Source organism: Rattus rattus, chromosome 1 (genome assembly GCF_011064425.1).
Source record: "Rattus rattus isolate New Zealand chromosome 1, Rrattus_CSIRO_v1, whole genome shotgun sequence".
Taxonomy (NCBI): domain Eukaryota; kingdom Metazoa; phylum Chordata; class Mammalia; order Rodentia; family Muridae; genus Rattus; species Rattus rattus.
In genome coordinates, this window is record NC_046154.1 from 165809029 (window position 1) to 165831597 (window position 22569).

The window sequence follows — 22569 nt, forward strand, 5'->3', positions numbered from 1 at the left end:
AGGAAACATTTAGTGTCTCTTCAAAGCAATACAAACCATAACTAAGACAGAAACCTTGTCTCAAAAAGGTGTGTGGGGGCAATAAATTTGGAATTTATTTAAATGTTAAAGCTCGTTATGCTACTAAGGAAAAGACAGTAAGTGCACAGATTGGAAAGAGACATTTGGTATCTGATAAAAGCTTGTATCCAAAATAAAGGACATTTCACACTTGAAAAAACTGAAAAAAACAGGCAGGTTGAGTTGGAGGGTTTAGCACGTGTTGTTCTTGCAAAGGCCTGGGGGTTCAGTTCCCAGCACCCACATGGTGGTTCACAGCCACCTGTAACTCCAGTTTCAGAGTGTTCACCCTCTACTGACCTGTGAGTGCACAGGCATGCACATGGCACATACATGTAGGCGGAACACTCAAATGCATGAAATTAAATGTTTTTTTTTTCTTTTTCTTTTTTTTTTTTTTTTTTCGGAGCTGGGGACCCAACCTAGGGGCCTTGCGCTTTGCTAGGCAAGCGCTCTACCACTGAGCTAAATCCCCAACCCCATGAAATTAAATCTTAAAAAAAAAAAATGTGCAAGAGATTTGAACAGATAATTCACCAAAGGAAACAAGTATACAAAAGTATCCAGAACAGTGGATGTGGTACATTCTTACAAGCCCAGCAGTTGAGAGGATGAGGCAGGAGGCTCACTCCATGCTCAAGGCCAATTGGAAGTATTCTAATGCATTTTAATTTGTATGTTGAACGCGTGTGTCTGTTTGGGTGTGTACCGCGTGGATTCGTGTGGAAGTCAGAGACTGCTTCTCAGTTGTTCTGCAACTTAGTTTTATCTCCTTACTGTCTTAGGGTTTCTGTAGCTGTGAGGAGACACTGTAACCATGGCGACTCTTATAAGGAAACATTTAATTGGGGCCAGCTTACGGAGGTTTAGTCTGTCATCATGGGAGGAAGCACTGGGACACACAGGAGTTATGCATGTGTTGTAGAGGTAGCTGAGCGTTCTACATCCGATCTGAAGCCAACAGGAAGAGAGTGAGATAGTGATCCTGGCTGGAACGTCCGTCACCTCAAAGCCCAGTGACACGCTTCTCCAACAAGGCCACACCTACTCCAGTAAGTCCACACTTAATAGTGCCACTCCCCTGGGCCAAGCATTCCAACACTGGAGTCTATGGGGGCCATGCCTATTCAAATCCACAGCAGTCTCTTTTGTGGTCTTGGTTGTCCAGGAATTTGCTACGCAGACCAGACTGGCCTCCAGCTTACTGAGATCTCCCTGCCCCTGCTTCCCTAGTTCTGGAATTAAAGGTGTGTGCCACCATGTGTTTTTGAAAAATATTTTTAAAAAAATTTAATTACACGCATGTGGGGATGTATGGGTCCATGCACGTGAGCACAGGTGCCCGTGGGATCTAGTTTGGAGCTAGTGATGGTTGTGAGCTGTCTGAGTGACTGTTGCCAAGGTCCTTCTAGTCTTCTGCAAGAACTCTACCCACACTTAAAAGCTGAGCTATGGGGTTGGGGATTTAGCTCAGTGGTAGAGCGCTTGCCTAGCAAGCGCAAGGCCCTGGGTTCGGTCCCCAGCTCCGAGAAAGAAAAAGAAAAGAAAAGGTGTGTGTGTGTGTGTGTGTGTGTGTGCGCGCGTGTGCGTGTGCCTGTGTGCACACATGCGCACAAGAAAAGAATTTGCAGAGCTATCTTTCTACTTTCATCACATAGGGCTGGGGGAACAAACCCCCTTCAGTCCCTGAGCAATTTTGGGCCCAGAGTTTAAAAAATCATTATGATGACTCCTGTTGCAGGATACCATCTTTTTTTTTTTTTTTTTTTTTTTTTTTTTTTCGAGCTGGGGACCGAACCCAGGGCCTTGCGCTTAGGCAAGCGCTACCACTGAGCTAAATCCCAACCCCGGATACCATCTTAATGCATCAGAATTCTTGCAGTTTGCCTAACCAACATATACATACACTCAAAGCATGATTTTTAAAAAACACTCACAGATTAAGTAATGAGATTGGATGTTTCTTTTTCAGTAAGATTGTGACCCAAAGGTACTGTACCTGGGTGTGACTCTGTGTAAAGTATCAAAGAACCTCAGGAACTGGGAGGATAAAGCTTTGAGCCGCTCTCTAGAGCAAAGGTTCTCAACCTTCCTAATGCTGCCACTCTGCCACACCCTCAGGATTTTTAATTTATTTGAATACCCTCTAGCTGTGATGAGCCCCAACAATAAAATTTATTTTGTTGCTCCTTTTTAACTGTAATTTTGCTACTATTATGAATTGTAAATATGATATACAGGAAATCTGATACACGACCCCAGAAAAAGGTCAGTGAGTCCTTCCAAAGGTCTCCTGATTTACAGATTAAGAAAGGGTGTTGTATGATGTCCCCGTTGAGCGTGCAAGCAAAACCCCGCCTCTTCCTAGCCACTTGGGACACGTGCCGGTTTCCTTTGTGTGAAAGGACAAACGATGCCGTAAACAGCACAATGGCCAGGAGAGGCAAACGCAGGACTGGGACAGTGTCCAAGAGCGGGTGTCCCAGGCTGGCTAAGGTGTGGAAACAGTCAAACAAGACAAAAAACCCAGAGGGGGTGGGGGGTGAGGGGAATCCAGTGACCCACTTTCGTCAGAACCATTCGAGTGCGCATGCGTGCCCGTTGCCCTCACTTTCCGTTCCGTCGCTGCGCGGGATCCTGTACATTGGTTCCTATCCGCTGGCGGTCCGCTCCAACTCTGGAGGAACCCTGTGGCCGGTCGTCCTGCGCGTGTGCACTCCGCGGTACAGTCTCCCACGCGCATAGTCGTGGGCAGGAGCGAGGGGCTGAGGGAGCAAGGAACCACCGAGTCAACCTTCCCCTGCTCGGCGGGCGCTGGCTGCACCTAGCGGGCCCTCAGCTCGCCGGTAGCAGGGAAGGAGGTTGTCCGGGCACCCGAAGCAGCATTGCGACTCCGCCTCCTCTAGCACCCTGGTGCCTCAGTGGTCAGGCTGTCTGAAAGCTACCCTGCCCTCTAACGCTGTGCCCTTTCCGTCTCTGCCAGTTCTCCACCATGCCCGGGGGCGTACCCTGGTCCGTCTACTTGAAAATGCTCTCCTCCAGCCTCCTGGCCATGTGCGCCGGAGCCCAGGTGGTGCACTGGTACTACCGGCCTGACCTGGTGAGTGCTGTGGGGTTCATGCCCACCCTAGGAGTGACACCCCAACGTTCGGTCCAATTTGCTTAGTTCCTCTTGACATTTGGGTTGTTCCCAGTGTTTGGATAACTAGTGCTGCAGCAGCTTCCTCTTAACACTCAAGACTATGTCTACTAGTTATGGTGAGCCAGCCTAGTCTACAGAGCGACTTCGGGGGCATCCGGGGCTACATAGAGAAACCCTGACGCGGGAGTCGGGGATATACAAACACACACACACACACACACACACACACACGCGCACACACACACACACACACAAGTATCAAGAAACTTAGTATGACAGAAAGTGGCACGAACGTCCCTTGGAAATGGAATTTTGTGTCTCGTTTGTGCAGGAGTAGTTATCCTCAGGTCTTTTACCGAAGAAATAATGCCTAAAATTTGATCCTGTGAAGTTAACTTGATTCATCTCATTACTATTGGAGATGTGCAAGGGTTGTTACCAGCAGCTACCTGTACTTGGGGAGAAAGCAACACAAACCCACGGTTTCTAAAATGAGCTGTACTAAGGGTCCGTCTGGTTAGGTGGTAATATTGGCAGTAGAGCATCTTTACTGGTAGACTAAGAGGCCAAGGCTGCTATAGGATGTTGTATGCTTTCCTCCGATTTAAGGGATTTATGTCCTTTACCTGCCTTGTCTTTTGGAATTATTCCAGCCACCACTATTATAACTGAAAGTTTTAAGGAGGGAGCAGAGGAGACTGTGGTGGCTGCCCAAAGTTGGTACTCAGTACTGCTTTAGGGGAGAACTGCTAAGGTGTTTTGTTTCAGTTGTCCAGCATAACTCACTAGGATAGCAAAAGAGACAACTGTGTTCTTTTAGTTATCTAGACTGAGCCGCAGAAGTCATCCTAATTCACCTCTTACTGCATGCCTCAACAAATATCACTGCGTGAATATGGAAGGAAAGTACATCCACATATGCTCCCCACACTTATGCCTTCGCTAGCTAAGCCACTGTCAGTTTATCTCTTCAGTTAAGACAATAGCTTCCTGCCCATCTTCTGCCCTCCACTCCCGCTTTTCCTGAAACTTCTCAACAGAGCTTCCATTGCTGTTTTTTGTTTGTTTGTTTGTTTTCTATCCTGGAGTCAGGCCATGTCATTCTCCTCAAAACTCACCAGGATCGGGCTGGAGAGATGGTTCAGTGGTTAAGAGCACTGACTGCTCTTCCAGAGGCCCTGAGTTCAAATCCCAGCAACCACATGGTGGCTCACAACCATCTGTAATGAGACCTGATGCCCTCTTCTGGTCTGTCTGAAGACAGCAGTAGTGTACTCATATATATAAATAAATAAATCTTAAATTGTGTGTTTTTTTTAAAAAAAAAAAAAAACTCACCAGGATCTTCCTGCTTCTAGAGCAAAGTCACGGACTCTTTGTGTCCCCTCTACCACCCACCAACTAGCTTCCTAACCTGCTGAACACGGTCAGATGTACTGATGCTTTTCCTTGAATTTGAAGGCACAGTCTGTGGTCAGATCCTCTGCCCTTGGAATCCTATTAGCCCAAAATACTCTAGATGTCTGCAAGACTGTGTCCTCATCCTCCTCATCTGTGTTCTGAAGTGACCTTCTGAGCCAAAAGCCTGAGCAGAGGTGCTCACCATCTAACAACCATGAAGTGCAGTCTGCAGTCAGAACCACTTACTCTGATGGCCATAGAAGAACAGTTGTCAAGGACAGGGAGAAATTGGAACCTTCATGAACTATCCCCGGGGAATATAATGTCACGAAGCTGCTTTGTTATGTAACTAATCTGCTAGTTCCTCAAACAGCATATATGTTCCAGCAATTTCCCAGTGTAGGTTTCTAACCAACAAACACTGAGACATCTGTCATACTTACTTGTTTGATTCGGTATATTGTTCCCATAGGTGGGAACAATCCAGATACCTGAATACCTATAGAAAACATGGTACATCTATGTAGGGGAATATTATTCAGAGATCCTACATGAGTGAACCTTGCAAACACTAAAGGATTGAGTCTCAAAAGACCACATGATATATGCTGGTCGAATGTATATGGACAGAATTGGCTTGCAGGAACTGTTTGGGAATGGAATAGGGGTTTCTTTTTAAGCATAAAAAATTTTTGTGGGGCTGGGGATTTAGCTCAGTGGTAGAGCGCTTACCTAGGAAGCGCAAGGCCCTGGGTTCGGTCCCTAGCTCCGAAAAAAAGAACCAAAAAAAAAAAAAAATTTTTTGTAATTTTGTGATAGACTCACAGTTCTAATTATACTGAGAACCATTGCTTTTTTCCTTCTCCTTGGTGGTGCTGGGACTCAAACTCAGCCATACACGTGCTACACCCATTTCCTTCTGCCTTCCTGAAACGTAGAATTGTGTGTGTTGCTCTCGTGACTATGCGTGTCACCTGATGGCCACTTCCTGTCTTTTGAGTGCATTAACTACCAATAGTTAATTCCCAGGCCTGGTGCATGGTAGAGAGGAGCAAATAGTGCGGGAATAGATTTCCAAATGTTGAATTTTCATTTGAAATTACTCACAATTGTGAATCAATTGGATTTATCCCTATGAATCCAGTAGAACTCAAGATTTGCAGGATGATATATTCAGACAGCAAGAAATCTACATCAACCAGGAGTCCACGTAATAATGGTCTGTTGTTGAGTAGCGTGTATGAGGCTTTTGTTCTTTCTAAAGCTTTTAAGATCACCTTGAACGGTTGTCTTGGAATGTGGTGGCATCTGTTTTTTGGCTTTTGTTTTTGTTTTTTTGTAGACAATACCTGAAATTCCACCAAAGCCTGGAGAACTCAGAACGGAGCTTTTGGGACTGAGGGAGAGACACCGTGAATCTCAGGTCTCACAGCAGTAGAAACCTCAAAATACAGCTGTGCAAAGAACTCTGAATGATGCTTTAAATATGTATTTTAAAATTTATTAAGTAAAACAACTTCTTAAAACACCTAATCCAGGGTGCTGGAAAGATCGTACTCAACTGTCTGCTCTTCCAGAGGTCCTGAGTTCTATTCCCAGCAACCACATGGTGGGTCATAACCATCTATATTGAGTTGTCCCCTCCTCTGGCCTGCAGGCAGAATGCTGTATTCATAATGAATAAGTCTTAACAACAAAAACCCCAAACCACCTAATCCATGGGCAAAAATGCTGATTGATAAGAACTGATAAACTTGTGTTTCGGTCAGTATTTTTTAAGGATGGTCACTATACATCCTTGGCTCACCTAGAACTTGCTATGTAGGTCAAGCTGGCCTCCAGTTCACAAGATCTGTAAGTTTATAAAAAGGTCTGTGTGTGTAGGCCTCAAACTTAACCTGACTCCACTTCCCAGTGAAGTTACAGGTGTAAAGGACCTGCTTGGTCCAGTGTCTCTAGAACTGAACAGCGTCTCTAGCATTTGACTGGGTAGGTGCTTATTCAGTATCAGAGGCCATTTGCAGTGGCTCCTTCCATTATGATTCTTCTCTGAATGAGCTTAATTATAATGGCCAGGTTATAAATTACATAAAATAAAAATCAGCTTGCTGGAGAGATGGCTCAGTGGTTAAGAGCACTGACTGCTCTTCCAGAGGTCCTGAGTTCAATTCCCAGCAACCACATGGTGGCTCACAGCCATCTGTAATGAGATCTGATGCCCTCTTCTGGTGTGTCTGAACACAGCTACACTGTACCCATGTAAGTAAATCTTAAAAAAAAAAAAAAAAAAAAAATCAGTGGTAATGCTTATAGGGTCTAAATTTATAACTACACTATTTGTACTAAACTGTATAAAAATATTTAAAGTTCATAGTTCTTTAGAATTGTGCACCTAATTGGTGATATAGTTTGTCAAGATACTTAACCCCCAAATGAGAAAGTTAAAATTGGCCTTTTTACATAAAAACCTAAATATGCTGAGGTGAAGTATGTCCCTAAACTATGACCTCTTAACCCTCAGTGCCTGTGCATGTGAATTTAGGATGAGGCCATTCTTAATGCCATGAGATGCAGGGAGGACACTGAAGAGATGAGGCCAACACTGGGGTGTTGGACACCAGAAGGCCCCCACCCAAAGCCTGAAAGAGGAAAGGATGCTACACAGAACAAGGTCTTCAGAACTGATAACAGCTTTTGTTTTAGGCCTAGTTTTCTGTATCAGTAAGCTGTAGGAAATGTTTCACGATTGTGTTCAACCTATAAATATACAACAGTTGTGTTGTTAAAGATGTTTATGTGAGTGCATTGCCTTCATGTTTATGAACCTAGGTTCTCTAAGAGCAACAAGTCCCAGAACTGAATCTTCATTGTAAGGATGTCTTTGTATCCCCACCCTTATGAGCAGGCTTGGCCTCTGAAGCTGAGGTTTTGTTGTCTGAGAGGGTCTTATCTGGCCTGGAACTTGCTGAGTAGACCAGGTTGGCCTTGAACTTGAGACCGGCACACATATACTTACACACAGGCAGGCAAAGCCAAAATACTCATACACATCAATCTTTTAAACAACTCAGAGGCCTGTCTCCCAAGTGTACCACCACCACCTTCAGCTAAGATAAATTTGAAAATTACCATGGTATACATGCCTTTAATCCCCACACTCAAGAGGCAGGCAGATCTTTTGAGTTCTGGGCCAGGTGGAGTTACACAGCTTGAGAGACATGTCTCAACACACTGGCAGGTTACTTTTAATTATACTGTGAGGCCTTCTCAGTCTTCCTAACTTTTCTTTTTTTTTTTTTTGGTTCTTTTTTTCCGGAGCTGGGGACCGAACCCAGGGCCTTGTGCTTCCTAGGCAAGCGCTCTACCACTGAGCTAAATCCCCAACCCCCTTCCTAACTTTTCTTATAATCAGTTTCCCCTTCCTGTACATCCGTCACAAAATTATATTCTAATCCCTGGAAGGAGAATACTTACCTGGATTTGGAATTGGTTTAGGTAAAAACATGATTTGAAACACATACCAGCTACTTGTCTTTTAAAAGAACCCAATAGACAGGAAGAAATAAGTCAAGTATTAGATAATCCCTGGTTTGTGTTACGAAAATAGGCACTGGGTATTTGGGATCTTTTTTTATTTTTATACACATGACAAGATTTTACACCAATAGTCAGTTAAATAGTACAAATTTACATTCAGGAGGAATGTTAAAAAAAAAATTCAACTAAAAAAAACCACTTCTTCCTGTGACCCATAATCCCAACATTTTACAGTGCAGGGGAGAGGGAGGCTTGGGGGAGCATCCAAAACAAGTCTCTCAAAAGAAATAACTTTAAAATGTCACATTCCCTCTCCACACAGGATTCATAGTGAGAGTATAATTACAATTCATCCTTCTCTGTAGGTTCCTGTGAAAACAAAGACCAGAGGACATTACAAACTAGCAGCCAACTTTACCTTACAGACAGGCTCACATTTAAATCATTTCTACTCTTTTGTTGGTACTTGATTATTGGCAAGATAATTCAAAACTCACTAACAAGATCAATGCCTAAATAGAAGTAATCAAAACTTTATAACTACTTAATACTGGTGAGGTGTAGTAGTTTACACCTTTAATCCTAGCATTTGGGAGGCAACGGCTCCAGGCCTACCTAGAAAGGATTCCCCACCACCACCAAAAAAGCCCAACTAAAGTTTCCACACAGAAGCACTGGGAGTAGGGGAAGCGATCTGCTTAGAAAGACCTTGTGAATGGTTAGAAAAAAATAAACCAACACCCTCCCCCCCAAAGCTTCTGAGGCTGTATCAAGTGCCAACTTCTACGTGGATTTACCACATCGGGACTAGATGTTACACCCTTGCTAGACTCAAGCTGCCCCATCTGCCCTTCCTTCTCTCTCAGACCTTTTCTGTTTCCTGTTCTTCTTCTTCTTCTTCTGCCCCTGCGTCTGTCTCTTCTTCATCCTGCTCTGAGTCGTCTGTGGTGTCGTCTGTGGCATCTTCAGGCTCCTCTTCTGGCTCGTCCTCTACCTAAGGGCGACATCAATGAACCCGTGTGTAAATGCCAGGCCCTCCATCTGCTACTTTGCTCTGAAAGGGTTACGATAACGGATGTTTTACCAAGGACTGCAGTAAGTCTGACCTGCCTTAACAGGGAAGGCATCAAGAGATGCGAAAGGAAGGAGCCACACTGAGTGGTGGTGGCACTAGCCTTTATCCCAGCACTCTGAGGTGGAGGAGGCCCGCCTGATCTACACAGTGGTTCCAGGACAGCCAGGGCTACACAAAGGAGACCCTGTCTTGGGGGTAGGGGGTGGGAGAGAAAGAAGGCACAGAAGGAGATTTCTCACTAATTTCACAGGTGGTGTCACCCTAGGGGTCAGCCATGGAAGGGCTAAGGCACACACCTGTGCTTCAGGGTCAATGTTTAAGCTGAGGCGGAGCATCCTTTCTATTCTGTCTCCATATGCCTTGGTGTCGGGTAGAAGGTATCCTGACCGAAGAGTTGCCGTTTCAAACAAAACTACAGCAAGATCCATGACGGTCTTGTCATCTTCATCTTCCTGATAGAAGGTACATTTGGTTAACATCAGTATTAAGGGCTACAAAGCATTCCAGCTTAAGACGACAGGAGAGTGGCCCCAGCATTGCTCACCTTAACCCTCCGCAGCATGTCCCTGATCAGTGGGTGTCTAGGATTAATTTCAAACGTTTTCTTCTGACTGGCATAGTAACTGTTCAGGGACAAAATAAGCATTAGGTTAAGACACTAATTTTAGGGTCTGCATGCCTACTGTATTTCTAGCTTTAATTACAGAAAAAAGCCTAGAATAGCCATGGTTAGGTGATAAAAATGAAATAAAAGGGACCACTTAATGATGAGTCAAAGTAACCAAGTTCTGCTGGGTGAATGAACTGGTTTAATGTCTTGTTCATCCCCTTAATATTTTACCTATACCAATGAGTCACATAGTTATGGATGCTGTGTAAATATATAATTTCCAATATGCCTTTACCAGTGTCCCTAAAAATTCACTTATTTTTAAATAGATCCCGATTAAGTTTCCAGTGCATGCTATATACATGCATGGTCATTAGCTTTTTCCAAGGCCAGATATACCACACATCCACCTAGGGCTTAGAGTACTTCTGACAGTCATCCTGACAGTCTGATGTTCACCAAGTCTGGAACTAGGTGTAATGCAGTAAGTGCTGAAATGGTGAGTAACTTTGCTGACACTACAGTTGGGTTTTAAATGGCACTACAACGTTGGATAGAAGATATACGGCAGTGTTCTTTACGAAGAACTTAAGTCTTAGAGAGTCAGGCAGGTCTGAAATGCCTTTAATCCCAGCAGTAGAAAGGCAGAGGTAGGTGGGTCTCCTTGAGTTCAGGCCAGCCTGATCTACAGAGTTCCAGGAAAGCCAGAGCTACTCAGAAACCCTGTCTCAAAACCAACCAACCAAACAACCCAAAACAAAACCGCTAGTGAGGCATGATGTAAATGTGGACATTATTCTCACTCTAAAGCAAAACTAAGGAAGATCAGGGTGATACATGTTCCATTTCAAAAGAACAAGATCTGGCACCCTGGAAGGGGCACCCCCAGTTTCTTACTTTGTAGAGATGTCCTTGCCCGTCTGGTATGCTTGTGCCTTCATGATCCTCTCCATGTTTCCAGACCATCCATACTGGCTGGCCACAAGAGCACAGGGAGACTCTGTGAGGCGCTGGGACACCACAGCCTTTTCGATCTTAGAATGAGAAACATTAGACATAAGTAAGGATCAGCAGTAAGCAGTGTCAGTCACCATCCCAGAGCATAGACAGACACTCAGTGAATCTGAATTTTTTCAGCTACAAATTTATACTAAACCTGTAAAAACTTAGTAAAAATCAGTATTATAGCAACAGGGAACTCCTGTAAGTTGCAAACTCACACTGCCCTGTATTTGATGGCATTTTTTGGGGGGAGGTGGGTCTTCCACAACAAATGAATGTATCACTGAGCTCTATGTCCAGGTCCCTGTCGTCACTCCCGAGTACCCGAGGCCCGAGGCACACGCCACTGTCTACAGTTGCTAGTGGTAATGAACAAACTGGGTGTAGACTAGCTTGCTGTTAATTCCTGTTGGAGACACTAAAGTCTGCAGTCCAAATACCTTGTCCTTGAGGGCCTTATCTTTCATCCAGTTGAGCAGAGGCTCAAACTCCTTCTCTGTTGCTTCCCGACTTTCTTTACTTTTCTCACTCTCATCAAACTTCACTCCTTCTTTGGCAACATTCTGGAACCGTTTCCCATCAAACTCAGGAAGCGCCTGAATGCAGTATTCATCCACGGGCTCTGTGAGGTAAATAACTTCATAGCCCTTCTTCAGAAGCCTCTCAACAAACGGAGAAGATTCAGCCTACAAGATTAAAGGAAGTATGAGTTTTCAAGTTCTGCCTTGGCACATTAGCTGTGTCTCCATACCGTTAACAGCCCCATGTGAGACAAGGACATAAGGCAGTGTCCTCTAGTGGCTGTCTAACTATTCCAGCTACACGATTAACTTCTTTCCCTCACACACTGTCTACACGCCCCCAGCTGGCTACCAGGAACCTAGCGGCTGCACTTCATCTTACCTCTTTTCTGCTTGACCCAGCCATGAAGTAGATTTTGTCCTGTTTTTCCTTCATTCTTTCCACATACTGGTCTAAACTAGTAATGTCAGTTGAATGGTGAGAAGACTGGAACCTAAGAAGTTTAGCAAGCCGTGTTCGATTTGAGTGATCTTCAATCACACCAAGCTTGATATTGGTGCCAAATTCTTTCCAGAAAGTGTCATTATATTTCTCATCAGCGATCTTCTTGATCATGTCCAGAGTTTTGCGGACAAGCTTCTTCCTAATCACCTAAAGAAAAATGGAATCTGGTTAGGAAGGTTTCTCTCAAACTTTTGCTAAAGAGACCAGGATAGCAGCACCTGAGGCAGCACAATGGCCACACTACTGATCAAGGGACAGGAAGAACCAGAGCGCTCCCACATCAGACTGTGTTAGAACTAACAACAACTGTTTCTAATGTTAATATTCTAGTGCTACAGCTCAGATATTTAGACAAAATGACTAATATTTTCAAATGCTTAAAAACAAAACAAAAACCCTAGTTTTCTAATCACAACAATACTGGCAAAAGGGCTTATTGAAAGGCCTAGTATGTGGTCGACTGTGGACAGACAGTAGGTAGGTGTGTTCCCTGCTTTCATCTCTGTTCAAAACTGTACTAAGGGTTGGGGGAATGTAACAGCTTTGAGATCCAATAATCTCAGAATCAAACAAGCTCCCTTTTGAGATGGTCTTAAGTTAGGGTAGCCTCAAACCCTGGCTTAACTAGCATGACCTTGTCATCCTCCTGCTTTTTCCTTCAAGCTGTTAAGATTATAAGCCTGCACTGATGTTGTGTCTGGTAGAGTTTCTTTGAATAGTCAGAGACCGGCCTTGCTTCACTTGCTTCAACATCTAGTTGCTCTACTGCCAGAACCACTTTCTGTCTGATGGTGCGCAGGCCCACACACGAGGGGTTCAAACCCAGTATCTTAAGCACAACAAATAAATATGTCACTGAGTTACATCTCCAGTTTCCTGTTGTTACTCCTGGGTACCCGAGGTTACAGGTGAGGCCTGTACAATTCTCTAAAATTGCTAGGAGTTACAAAGAAACCAAGTGTAGAAATCCTCACCTTGGGGTTGGGGATTTAGCTCAGTGGTAGAGCGCTTGCCTAGCAAGCGCAAGGCCCTGGGTTCGGTCCCCAGCTCCGAAAAAAAGAAAAGAAAAGAAATCCTCACCTTGAGCAATTTATGTTGCTGAAGAGTCTCACGGGAAACATTGAGGGGGAGATCATCGGAATCCACCTGCAGACAGCAAAATGCTCACTGAGCAATAAAAACAAGTCTGTACTAAAAATCACAAGCCTGTTGCTGCCCTCCCAACCCCTCTTAACAGTCACGCACGAGCACACGGGCTTCAGATACTTACAACACCTTTGACAAAATTCAGGTACTTGGGCATCATGTCATGGAAGTCGTCTGTGATGAACACTCGGCGCACGTAGAGCTGAGGGGACCAGAACAGAGTCACCGTCTAGACGTCATACTTTAAAATCCTGACCTTAGGTTACAATACTTAAAAAAGCCCAGCTACCTTAATATAATCGCTCTTCTTAGATCCATACTCGTCAAACAGACCTCGAGGCGCAGATGTAGGCACAAACAAAATTGACTTGAAGGTGACTTCCCCTTCTGCAGTAAAGTGGATATAAGCCATGGGGTCATCACTTTCCTGCGGAAAATACCTTGCTTTGGTTATTCAAGTCCCAAGAAAAAAAGTTCAAAGGCATTTTATCACATCTACAACATTTAACAAAATGGCCCATTACAAAATCAAAAAAGGGGTTGGAGGTAATACTGAGAAGAAAAGACTAATCCTAACTGACAAGATAAGGCTGTTTTCCACAGGACTGCCTGCCAGTAACATCACTGTCTGCAGACAGTGACACCAAAGCAGTGTCAAGGTCTTCAATACATCTTCTATCTGTACAAGATCCTGCTTAGGGAAACAGTACTAGAAGCAAGTTTAACTCTGGATTTAAATATATTCTTAGGAGTCATAAGGAATCACCAAAAGAAAAAAAAAATATCCCAGAGAAAAACATTCAGTAATATCTTAAAAATGTAACGTACAATGTTTGATGTCGTATGTGAACTTTCAAGATTACATGAAAGCTATTCAGTAACGTATATTCTGTTTTATGTTGGGAATCAAATGCCACCTGTATGAGTATATATATGTACGGGGTGTGTGTGTGTGTGTGTGTGTGTGTGTGTGTGTGTGTGTGTGTGTGTGTGTGACCAATCTCAAAGGTTCATGTGAAATTTGAATATGATTATGCTTACGAAGTCAGGAAATGAATTTCACTTTGCTGTATCGCTGTGACCGCCCTCCATATTCTATTGTAAAGCTTTATGTATCATCTGATAGGGAAAATTGGGGATGGACAGTATTAAAATGAATGGCTGATGAATTTGTAAACTCATTAACAACCTGAAACCAGAGAACTCTTAACACAACATATTCTTTACCTTTGAAAACGACTTGTAGAACGCTTTGTACTCGTCTTCTTCTACTTCTTTGGATGGCCTCTGCCATATTGGTTTGATGTCATTCATAAGTTCCCAGTCCCACACAGTCTTTTCAACCTAACGTTAAGATAATTAAAAAGTTCCTTTTAGTTCTTAGTAGTAAACCTGTTAAGTGATTGTAATTTGTTATCTAATTTAAGGGTCCTACTACCAGGCATATTTAAAAGCAGGGGTGTGTGTTTTTAGAGGTAGGTTCTGGCTATGTAGCCCAGACTGGTCTCAAACCAAGGAGCTCTTGCCTCAGCAAGAGTGCTGCGATTACAGGATAAAAACAAAGCCTTCCTTCCACTTAGCACTTATGGCCAGTGTTTTACACAAGAAGGAAAGAAGCCAACATCACAAACTCAACAATTTTCAACAATCTTCCTCTACTACCTAAATCAGTTACAGAAATGTTCCGATAATTGATCCCAACATGGTAAAGAGGATACAAAAAGTTTCTAAGATTTTAAAATTCAAAATAAAGAAGGCAAACTTAAGCAATACAAAAAGCCATAAGCTTTTTACAGAGGATTTGCCACTTCAAGTATTCCAGGTTAACACAGAGCATACAAAGGCCTTGTTTTTAATAGTAGGGCCATCTGGAAAACTAGAAAACTGTAAAACACAACATAACCCCCCACCCTGCCCAAGTGATGCTTCTAGTGCTGGAAAGATGGTTAAAAGCACTGCCTGGAGGTTAGATTCCCACCAGCCACATGGTAGCATCCTCCTCTGGCCGCCATGGGCACCAAGCATGCAGTGGAGTATAGATGCAAGCAAAACACTGACACACAGAAAATAAAAACAATTCTCTTTAGAGAGAGAAGCTTAAACTGCACTTGTGGGTGGAGCTTCATCCTCACAGACCCTAACTGTCATAGCAGAGAAGCCAGGCTTACTTTCTTCGTCTTTGGTTTCTTTTCTTCCTCCTCCTCTTCTACTGCGGCTTCATCATCAGATTCTTCCTTCTCTTCTTTTGCTGTTTCATCTTCTTCCAAGGGCTCCTCTACAGTCTCAGTCTGTGGGGGACAAAGCGCCATCACTGCTAGGCTTGCCTGTTCACTCCCGACTGTCTACAGCAGACAGTATAGTAACACAGCTTTCCAGGAAGGACCACACCTAACGTCATCCCCTCCTGCAAAGTTATGCATGGACTTGTCACAGACTTACCTTGCTACTCCACACATAGATGGGAAAGTTGATGAACTGAGAATACTTTCTGACGAGATTTTTAATTGTATCCAATTCAAGGTAATCAGATGCTTCTTCTTTTAAGACAAGACTGAAAGGAAAACAAGCCATTTACAGACAGAGCTCAGACTGGACTGTGTGTCTGTTTAAATGCCTTGGTAACACCAGCCAGCAGGAAGAACTCCCCTCCATCAGAAGGCTGTGAGCTAAATCTATCACATGTAGGGCTGGGAAAGGAAGCTCTTTCCTGTGATGCTCAAGTAGACAAGTGTTTTGAGTAGAAAAAAAAATCTGGTTACATTGTGTCTTTTCCTATCAAAAATTCTAAAGAAAAATGATCTCTTTCACAGTTTTATACTGTCACTCTAGAAATCAAATCATAAGTATTTCTAAATAAAAACATGCTATTAAAGAAAAACCAAAATCACCTTGAACTATGAAAGCCATCAACCACAGTTATTAAACAGTTGAGGTGAGCTGGCTCACTTAGTAAAGTGCTTGCTGTGCAAGTATAAAGGCCTGAGTTTGACCCCCGGCACCCATGTAAGAAGCGGGGCACGGAGGTGCTTATCATCCTAGTGCAGGATCCCTGCAGCTAGCTAGACAGCCAGACTAACCCAATTAAGCCTCTCTTCTGTCTCAAAAACAGAATAAGGTAGAAAAGTTCCACCCACAAACATGGCTGTACAGAGACAGACAGAAGATGACATAGAGAGACAGTTCCATAGCTGCAGTGCCACCCTGAGTACTCAACAGACACATGTGATTGGTGGCTGCTTAGCAGCAATGCCTATTTTCCTTACCCTCACCAGTGACCAAAAACAACCCATGGTAGGGTCTGCAAACACAGCAGACTCATCAAAAAGTAAAAGCCTCACAGGTGTGGTACAGGCCTTTAGTCCCACCATTCGAGCAAAGGCACAGGATCTGAGTGCCAGGAGAGCCAGAGAAACCCTCACAATTTAGACGCTTCTGCTACAGATATAAGCTATAGAACAGGCTCTCAAGTTCAGCAGGCCCCTGGTTGTTCTTGGTGATGTGGAAAGCCATGGAACCCTGGAAGCTGCTGGTTAGACAACCTAAGTAGGAATGCAGTCAGTCTGAAGGCTGACAAGATGGCACAGCAGACAAAGGGGTTTGCCTCCAAGCCTTTAGAGCAGAGTTCTATTCTGGGACCCACATAGCAGAGAGAGCAGACTTAACAGGTACCTGCAAGTTGTCTTTTGATCACCTCACCCCAAGCATAATAAACCGAACAGGGCAATCAAAATTCTGAGTACAGCACCTATTCTTAAGATTGGCCAGGGTTTGTTTCATTTGGACATAGTCTCATTTATCATCTATGGCCATTTTCTCCCCCCTCACCTCCACCCCCCCCGGAGCTGGGGACCGAACCCAGGGCCTTGCGCTTGCTAGGCAAATGCTCTACCACTGAGCTAAATCCCCAACCCCAGCCATTTTCAAGTCTAATAGAATAAGGACATTTAACAGGCCACATGTCCCACAATCTGAAGTATTTATTAGCTGGTCCAGTAAGCAAATTTCTTGACCTATGATCTAGGCCGAGAATCTTTGAGAAACAGAGATGGACATGAAGTCATAGCAGTAACAGTGTGAGGAATAAATACTGTGAGATGAGACTGTTACCATCGAGGAAATAGGTAAAGAAAAGTAAAGACAGGCATCCCACATAGGAGAAGAACTGAGAAACCTTGAGGGCAGCAGGAGAGCAAAGTCTGGGAAAACCTGAAGACACTCAATAAAAAAAATCTACTTCTAGGAGAAATAGTAATCAAATCTCTCTAAATCAACTGGACTTGGCAACAGACCTATGATACAAGGACAGCAGATGACCTCAGACACCAACAGAAGGGAAGCAAGACAAAAGGAAGACTAGTTAGCCTTTCATATTATGGGTTCTGCGTGAGTAGAGGGTACCAAGCACAGGCTGAGGAGGCTCAGCACTGCTGAGCTGGCCTACAGTCAGGCCTATGGGTTGTTGTTTATGGCTGTCTCTGTTCTCATCATGTAGACGACTTTTCCTGCCACTGCTCCTTAACTAATACAGTATAACCTCTTACGCAGCACTAACACTGCATTAAAATTCTAAGTAACTAAGACATGTCTTAGAATACGGGGTGCAGAGGTTGTAGGAAAATGTAATGCATGTTGTACAAGCAATTCTTCATCTGTGGATTTGGATATATGCAGGGGTTCCTGGAACCAACCCCAGGCAGACAGAGTGAGTCTACACTTGAAGATGCTGCACTGTGGAGAGGGGAGCAAGTGACCCAGGCTGTAGAAAAGGGCATTCGCATTATTACCAGTCTTTCTCCTCTCCCCACAAACACTTGCATACTGAACCTTTATGTGTTGAGGAAAATGTGATGTGGGCAAGTCTGACTTTAAAAGCTGGGCAAGAACCTACACTTAGTCTCTGAGGTGGTAAAATAAATCAACAGAAGCACTAAATGTTCTAGTTAGCCTTTCATGCTATAGGGGGATGTCACAGCAGGAAAGGCAAGACCTTTGATAACTTCCCGTGAAAATGCACGAAGCATTTCTTAGCACTCCATGTCTTAGCACTCTTTCTTGCACGTCACCCTGAAATGATTTTTCATACTCTAAAGAGCTGGAGCCCCATGTGAGAGCAGGGGTTACACCTATTCTGTTCTCCACTGTAACCCCAACCCACCCTTGGCATTCATTCAAATGAGTGTGGAGGACTGGGAAGCAGGCCTGTTGTACAGCTTCATTTACTGTACCAGCCAAGCACCTAAGCTAGGAAGGAGACTGTCCTGATACATCTGCCGGTCAAATGTGAGGCTGAGGATAATCATGGGTTACTACCCAGATCACTCTTCAGTCTCCTGCTGTGTTTTCCGTTTACCTGTTCTCCTCGACCTACCCTAACACATTACTAAGAGTTACAAATCGTGACTATTTCCAACAGTCCCTCAGTCTCCTTCCAGCCACCCTGGTCACCTTCAGAACTCCTACCAGCAACTGCAGCCAACTGTGAGGAGTCCTTTAGACCTGTGCCATGCCAGGCCTTCCTGCCTACCCACACTTCTCTGTACACCTTAGTTTCCTTTCCAACCTGGAAAACCCAGAGCTTCTCTTGTGGTCTCCTACAGCTTCTCCATGATCCTCACAGTATTAATTTTTATTAGAATCAGAATACTCACGTAATCGTTGTTCCACGACCTAGTGTGTTTCCTCTTGGGTCAGCAATCACAGAGAATTCATTAGAGTCTGATTCCCAGATGTGCTGGGTATCATTGTTGTGTTTCGACGTGACAATGACCTTATCTGCTACAAGGAAGGCAGAATAAAAACCGACACCAAACTGGCCGATCAGTTCGGAAGTTGACTGACCATCTTCTTGTGCTTCTGTCATTTTGTTTAAAAACTCGCTGGTTCCAGATTTGGCTATGGTGCCAAGGTTTTTAACCAATTCCTCTCTAGTCATTCCTACACCTGTGTCTGTGACATGCAGCAGGTTTTTCTCTTTGTCACACTAAAAGCAAGACAAGACCAGACAGTTAGGTTTGCCTACCACTCACATTATGTCACGTGCCACATGAAGAAATACAGAAACCAGCTTGGGCCACATCAGCTTTAGATAGAGATGGATGACTCTATAGTCTGGTATGACATTTCTCAAACCACACCTTAAAGGCATGCTTTTTATATATATATTTTAAATTCTGTGTATTTAAGTAAAAAAACTGGTATAAATGTCAAAGAACAGATACCAACCCAAATGAAGTAAAGTTCTAGGAAACAAACCTCTTATTTCACAGAAATTAAAAGGGATTTGGGGACCTGTGATTATTAACGTTTTTCACTAAATAGTCCAGCTGTCTTCAAGAACCTGGTAGGACTGAGCATACATTCATAGGCCGCATGATTATTTCTGCCCAATGAAGGTGCAAGTGGGAGCTGAGTGTGACTTTCAGGCTAAGCCTTTAATTGGTGTGCGACCCTTTGCACCATGGCAACCAGAGACACTCCAGATGGCTGCTCAGTCAGCCTGTGGAATGATTTAAGCTGAGGTCTTGGCTACCTTTTCCTAAAGGACTAGGTAGTATCTATTTTTGGCTTTAGGAGCCATAAGGCCCAGTCAGTGATTACTCCATTGTAGACAAAAGAATTTGTACTATAAAACTAGGTATGACTTCCAATAAACCTAATAAAAACAGGCCAAGTCAGTTTGACTCACAGGTAGACTGTGGATTTCCATCCAAACCCACGGTGAGCAGAAGCTCCTTTCACACCAGAATAACCTACTGATGCAGCACCTGGTTTCTGAGTATCAGTTTTTAAAAGGAAACAGTTATTTTAAGTCACCTTAATCTTGACCGTCAACTCCTCGTTTCCAGCAAGTGCATTTTCATCAGTTAGTGAGATGAGCCTTATCTTGTCTAAAGCATCAGAAGCATTTGAAATCAGTTCTCTCAGGAAAATCTAAAAGGAAGAAGCCAGATTTAATGAAGTGGGACTAACCTCCAGGCACAGTAAGGTGTTGGTTCTTATGGCCAACTCCTCTCCTTTCTCCTCAGAAGCATGAAAAGGCACTCTTTAAGAACCAGGGATGGCTTTACTCTCTTCATAAAAAAGGAGGCGTGGCTCTATAAAGCTCTGTGGCAAGTACAAGGGATATCTGAAGCGGTGGGAACAGGACTACCTCTCCCACCCCCTCAGTGGTACAGCTGTGTGACTCCACCTCAGCCAGCACGTCATAACCTTATTCTGAGCTGAAAGGAAAGCTGGGGACATTGTCTACTCCCTTCCCACCCCAATATGTACCAGTAGCAATTCTCATTCATAATCTACCACAAAAGGAGCAGAGCTGCTGTCCTAACCGTGTGATGCTTACCTCTTTATTTTTATACAAAGAATTGATGATAAGTTTCATCATCCTGTTAACTTCAGCTTGGAAGGCGAACTTTTCCGATTTTTCTCTAAGTTCCCTTATTTGTGATGCATTTAAACCATCCAACTGAATAGCTTCTTCCTCTCTAAGGAAATCAAAATAGATAAGCAAATACTCAGTTTCATTTTTCTAAGCCTCTACTCAGGATACACCTTTGTAAAAGACCACTAACATACCAGCTCACTCTCACACAGAAATGGGTGCTATACTTAATGCTGGGCTGCAAAGATTTACAAAAATTCCCAGAAATACACACCCAGCTCCCGTCTACTGAAAAGCAAGTCATGATTTGTGTATGCCTATGCAGTGAACACTTTGATCAAAATTTAAAACACACCTCACCGAGTGAAAAGCCCTTTTCTTAAAAGTTACAGGCATAAGTTCTATTTTTCATAGTACTAACTTCACGAAAACAAAAACCAATCTGAAGTCTTCTGTTAGGTCTTAGAAAGTTCGCAGCATGAGCTGAGGGGCCTACAACTTCGTCATCGGTTTTCTGATTTTGGATGCCGAGGCTTATTCCTAGTACCTCCTTCAACTTCCTTCTTCTTCTTCTTCTTCTTTTTTTTTTTTTTTTTCCTTTTTTCTTTTTTTCTGAGCTGGGGACCGAACCCAGGGCTCTACCCCTTAAGCTCTACCACTGAGCTAAATCCCCAACCCCACAACTTTCCTTCTTGAATCAGTAGTCACTCCTAGGAGCAGACTAAGACCTAGGAGAGTTCTGCATAATAAATGGGCCCTCCTAAGAACTCCCTGGTTATTTTGTATCATTAGCAACATTTCACACACTGGACATTGTAATCTCAATGTCTGGAGAACAAAAACAGCCAATGTGTCCCACTAACTTGCAGAGTTTATCAGCATAGTTTCAAATGCACTGACCTCTGCACAACCTCATCGTCTGTCCGTGAGCCTTCTCTACTTTTACCCAGGTCCTCTTCTACTGTGCCATCCACATCGACTTCATCGTCAGCTCTCACAAACCCTGAGGAGAAAGGTTAAAACTCTCAATACTACTGCTTCCTCTCCTTCCCATATACAGACAGACCAAGCAGGGCAAGAGGGAGAGTTAACACAATTCAGTAAGTAAATACAAGACGTGATGGAAAAATGATGTATTGACGTTAGTAACCAATGTCAAGGCATGTTTGCACGCTGAAGTTTAAATGTGAATGCTCAAGACTCCCCCGTTGACTCTGGAAGGCCAGGCAGCCATCACTCATGTCTATCGTTCCTTCGACACAAGGCAGTGAGTGATACAGGCTCCTGTCTACACCCACACGTGTTGCGCACAGCCGAGAGCAGGCCTCCACACAGGCCAAGCCAAAACTTGGGCCTCGCTTAACTATCACAGGTCGGAATGCAAACAGGGTTTGTGCAACTTCTGTTGAGGGGAACTGAAATCCGGCCCAAAGGGGAAGACATGTCAAGGACCGCGCTTGAAGCACATCGGAATCGGATACTGGGCCACCGCCACCACGCTGGCCCGAGGGCCCACGCTCGCGAGTCGGGCGTTAGAAAACAGAAACACGCTCCGGAAGAACCAGAGGGCAGGGGCTAGGGGTCCTCAGGCTCGGGTGGCCAAAGGTCGGACCTGATGACAAAAGTCCTTAGGGAGGGGCCCCAGCAAGGTTTCCCCCGTGAGTAGAGTCCGAGAGGCCGCGCCTCGCCAGCGAGACTTCGGGGAGCGCTCCAGCTCCATCCGCAGAGTATTTAAATACCGCGGCTCCAAGTCTCCTCTTCCCAGAGGCCTCAGGACAAGGCATCATCACCCGAGTCCCCTTCGAGGAAAGGACATAGTGCCTGGATCCTCTGTAGCCCCCGGCATCCCCCTCCCAGGCTCAACGCCCCAAGAACGTTCGAGAAGCGGCCGCGCAGGAAGGTGGGGGGGCGCCCGATCACTCACCGAAGGTCAGCAGGACGCAGCAGAGGCCCAGCACCCACAGGACCCTCATGGTGCGTGGCCGGAGAGTCGCAAGTCCTTTTCGGTCGCAGGAGCCGCCTCCACCCCCCCAACCCGGAGTCTCAGGTCCTCACACCTCCAGCAGCGCGGTCCGCCCACTAAACCGCGCGCAGGTCGGGCCGCTTTTCACCCCACAGCTTGCGGGCGGGGGACGGGAAACACGAACCCACCAATCGTGCCTCACCACGCACTCTCTGCACCCAATGGG

The 22569-nt window shown here is 44.5% G+C and overlaps 2 protein-coding genes across 2 annotated transcripts; one reads left to right on the top strand and one right to left on the bottom strand.

Moving 5' to 3' along the window:
- Positions 1 to 2669: 2669 nt before the first annotated feature.
- C1H12orf73 (chromosome 1 C12orf73 homolog) lies at positions 2670 to 6119 on the top strand. Its single transcript, XM_032910733.1, has 3 exons — positions 2670 to 2783; positions 3044 to 3160; positions 5946 to 6119. The coding sequence occupies exons 2-3, from the start codon at positions 3053 to 3055 to the stop codon at positions 6039 to 6041; spliced, it is 204 nt and encodes a 67-aa protein (XP_032766624.1). The 5' UTR covers positions 2670 to 2783; positions 3044 to 3052; the 3' UTR covers positions 6042 to 6119.
- A 2099-nt stretch (positions 6120 to 8218) lies between these two features.
- On the bottom strand, positions 8219 to 22522 carry Hsp90b1 (heat shock protein 90 beta family member 1). Its single transcript, XM_032910770.1, has 18 exons — positions 22305 to 22522; positions 21281 to 21383; positions 20342 to 20483; positions 19813 to 19929; positions 18648 to 18979; positions 15439 to 15550; positions 15168 to 15287; positions 14227 to 14343; positions 13289 to 13426; positions 13124 to 13201; positions 12934 to 12999; positions 11731 to 12000; positions 11268 to 11513; positions 10723 to 10859; positions 9760 to 9838; positions 9512 to 9667; positions 9009 to 9134; positions 8219 to 8509 (listed from the first exon to the last, which is right to left on the bottom strand). Exons 1-18 carry the CDS (start codon positions 22351 to 22353, stop codon positions 8483 to 8485), a joined length of 2415 nt encoding a protein of 804 aa, XP_032766661.1. The 5' UTR covers positions 22354 to 22522; the 3' UTR covers positions 8219 to 8482.
- Positions 22523 to 22569: the final 47 nt, after the last annotated feature.

Coding starts and splice junctions, on each gene's coding strand:
- C1H12orf73 (XM_032910733.1), top strand. CDS start 3,053: ATGCCCGGGGGCGTACCCTGGTCCGTCTACTTGAAAATGCTCTCCTCC. Junction 3,161..5,945: donor GGTACTACCGGCCTGACCTG/GTGAGTGCTGTG, acceptor GTTTTTTTGTAG/ACAATACCTGAAATTCCACC.
- Hsp90b1 (XM_032910770.1), bottom strand. CDS start 22,353: ATGAGGGTCCTGTGGGTGCTGGGCCTCTGCTGCGTCCTGCTGACCTTC. Junction 13,202..13,288: donor AGAAGAGCGATTATATTAAG/GTAGCTGGGCTT, acceptor TGGTCCCCTCAG/CTCTACGTGCGCCGAGTGTT. Junction 8,510..9,008: donor AAGAACAGGAAACAGAAAAG/GTCTGAGAGAGA, acceptor TTGTTTTCACAG/GAACCTACAGAGAAGGATGA.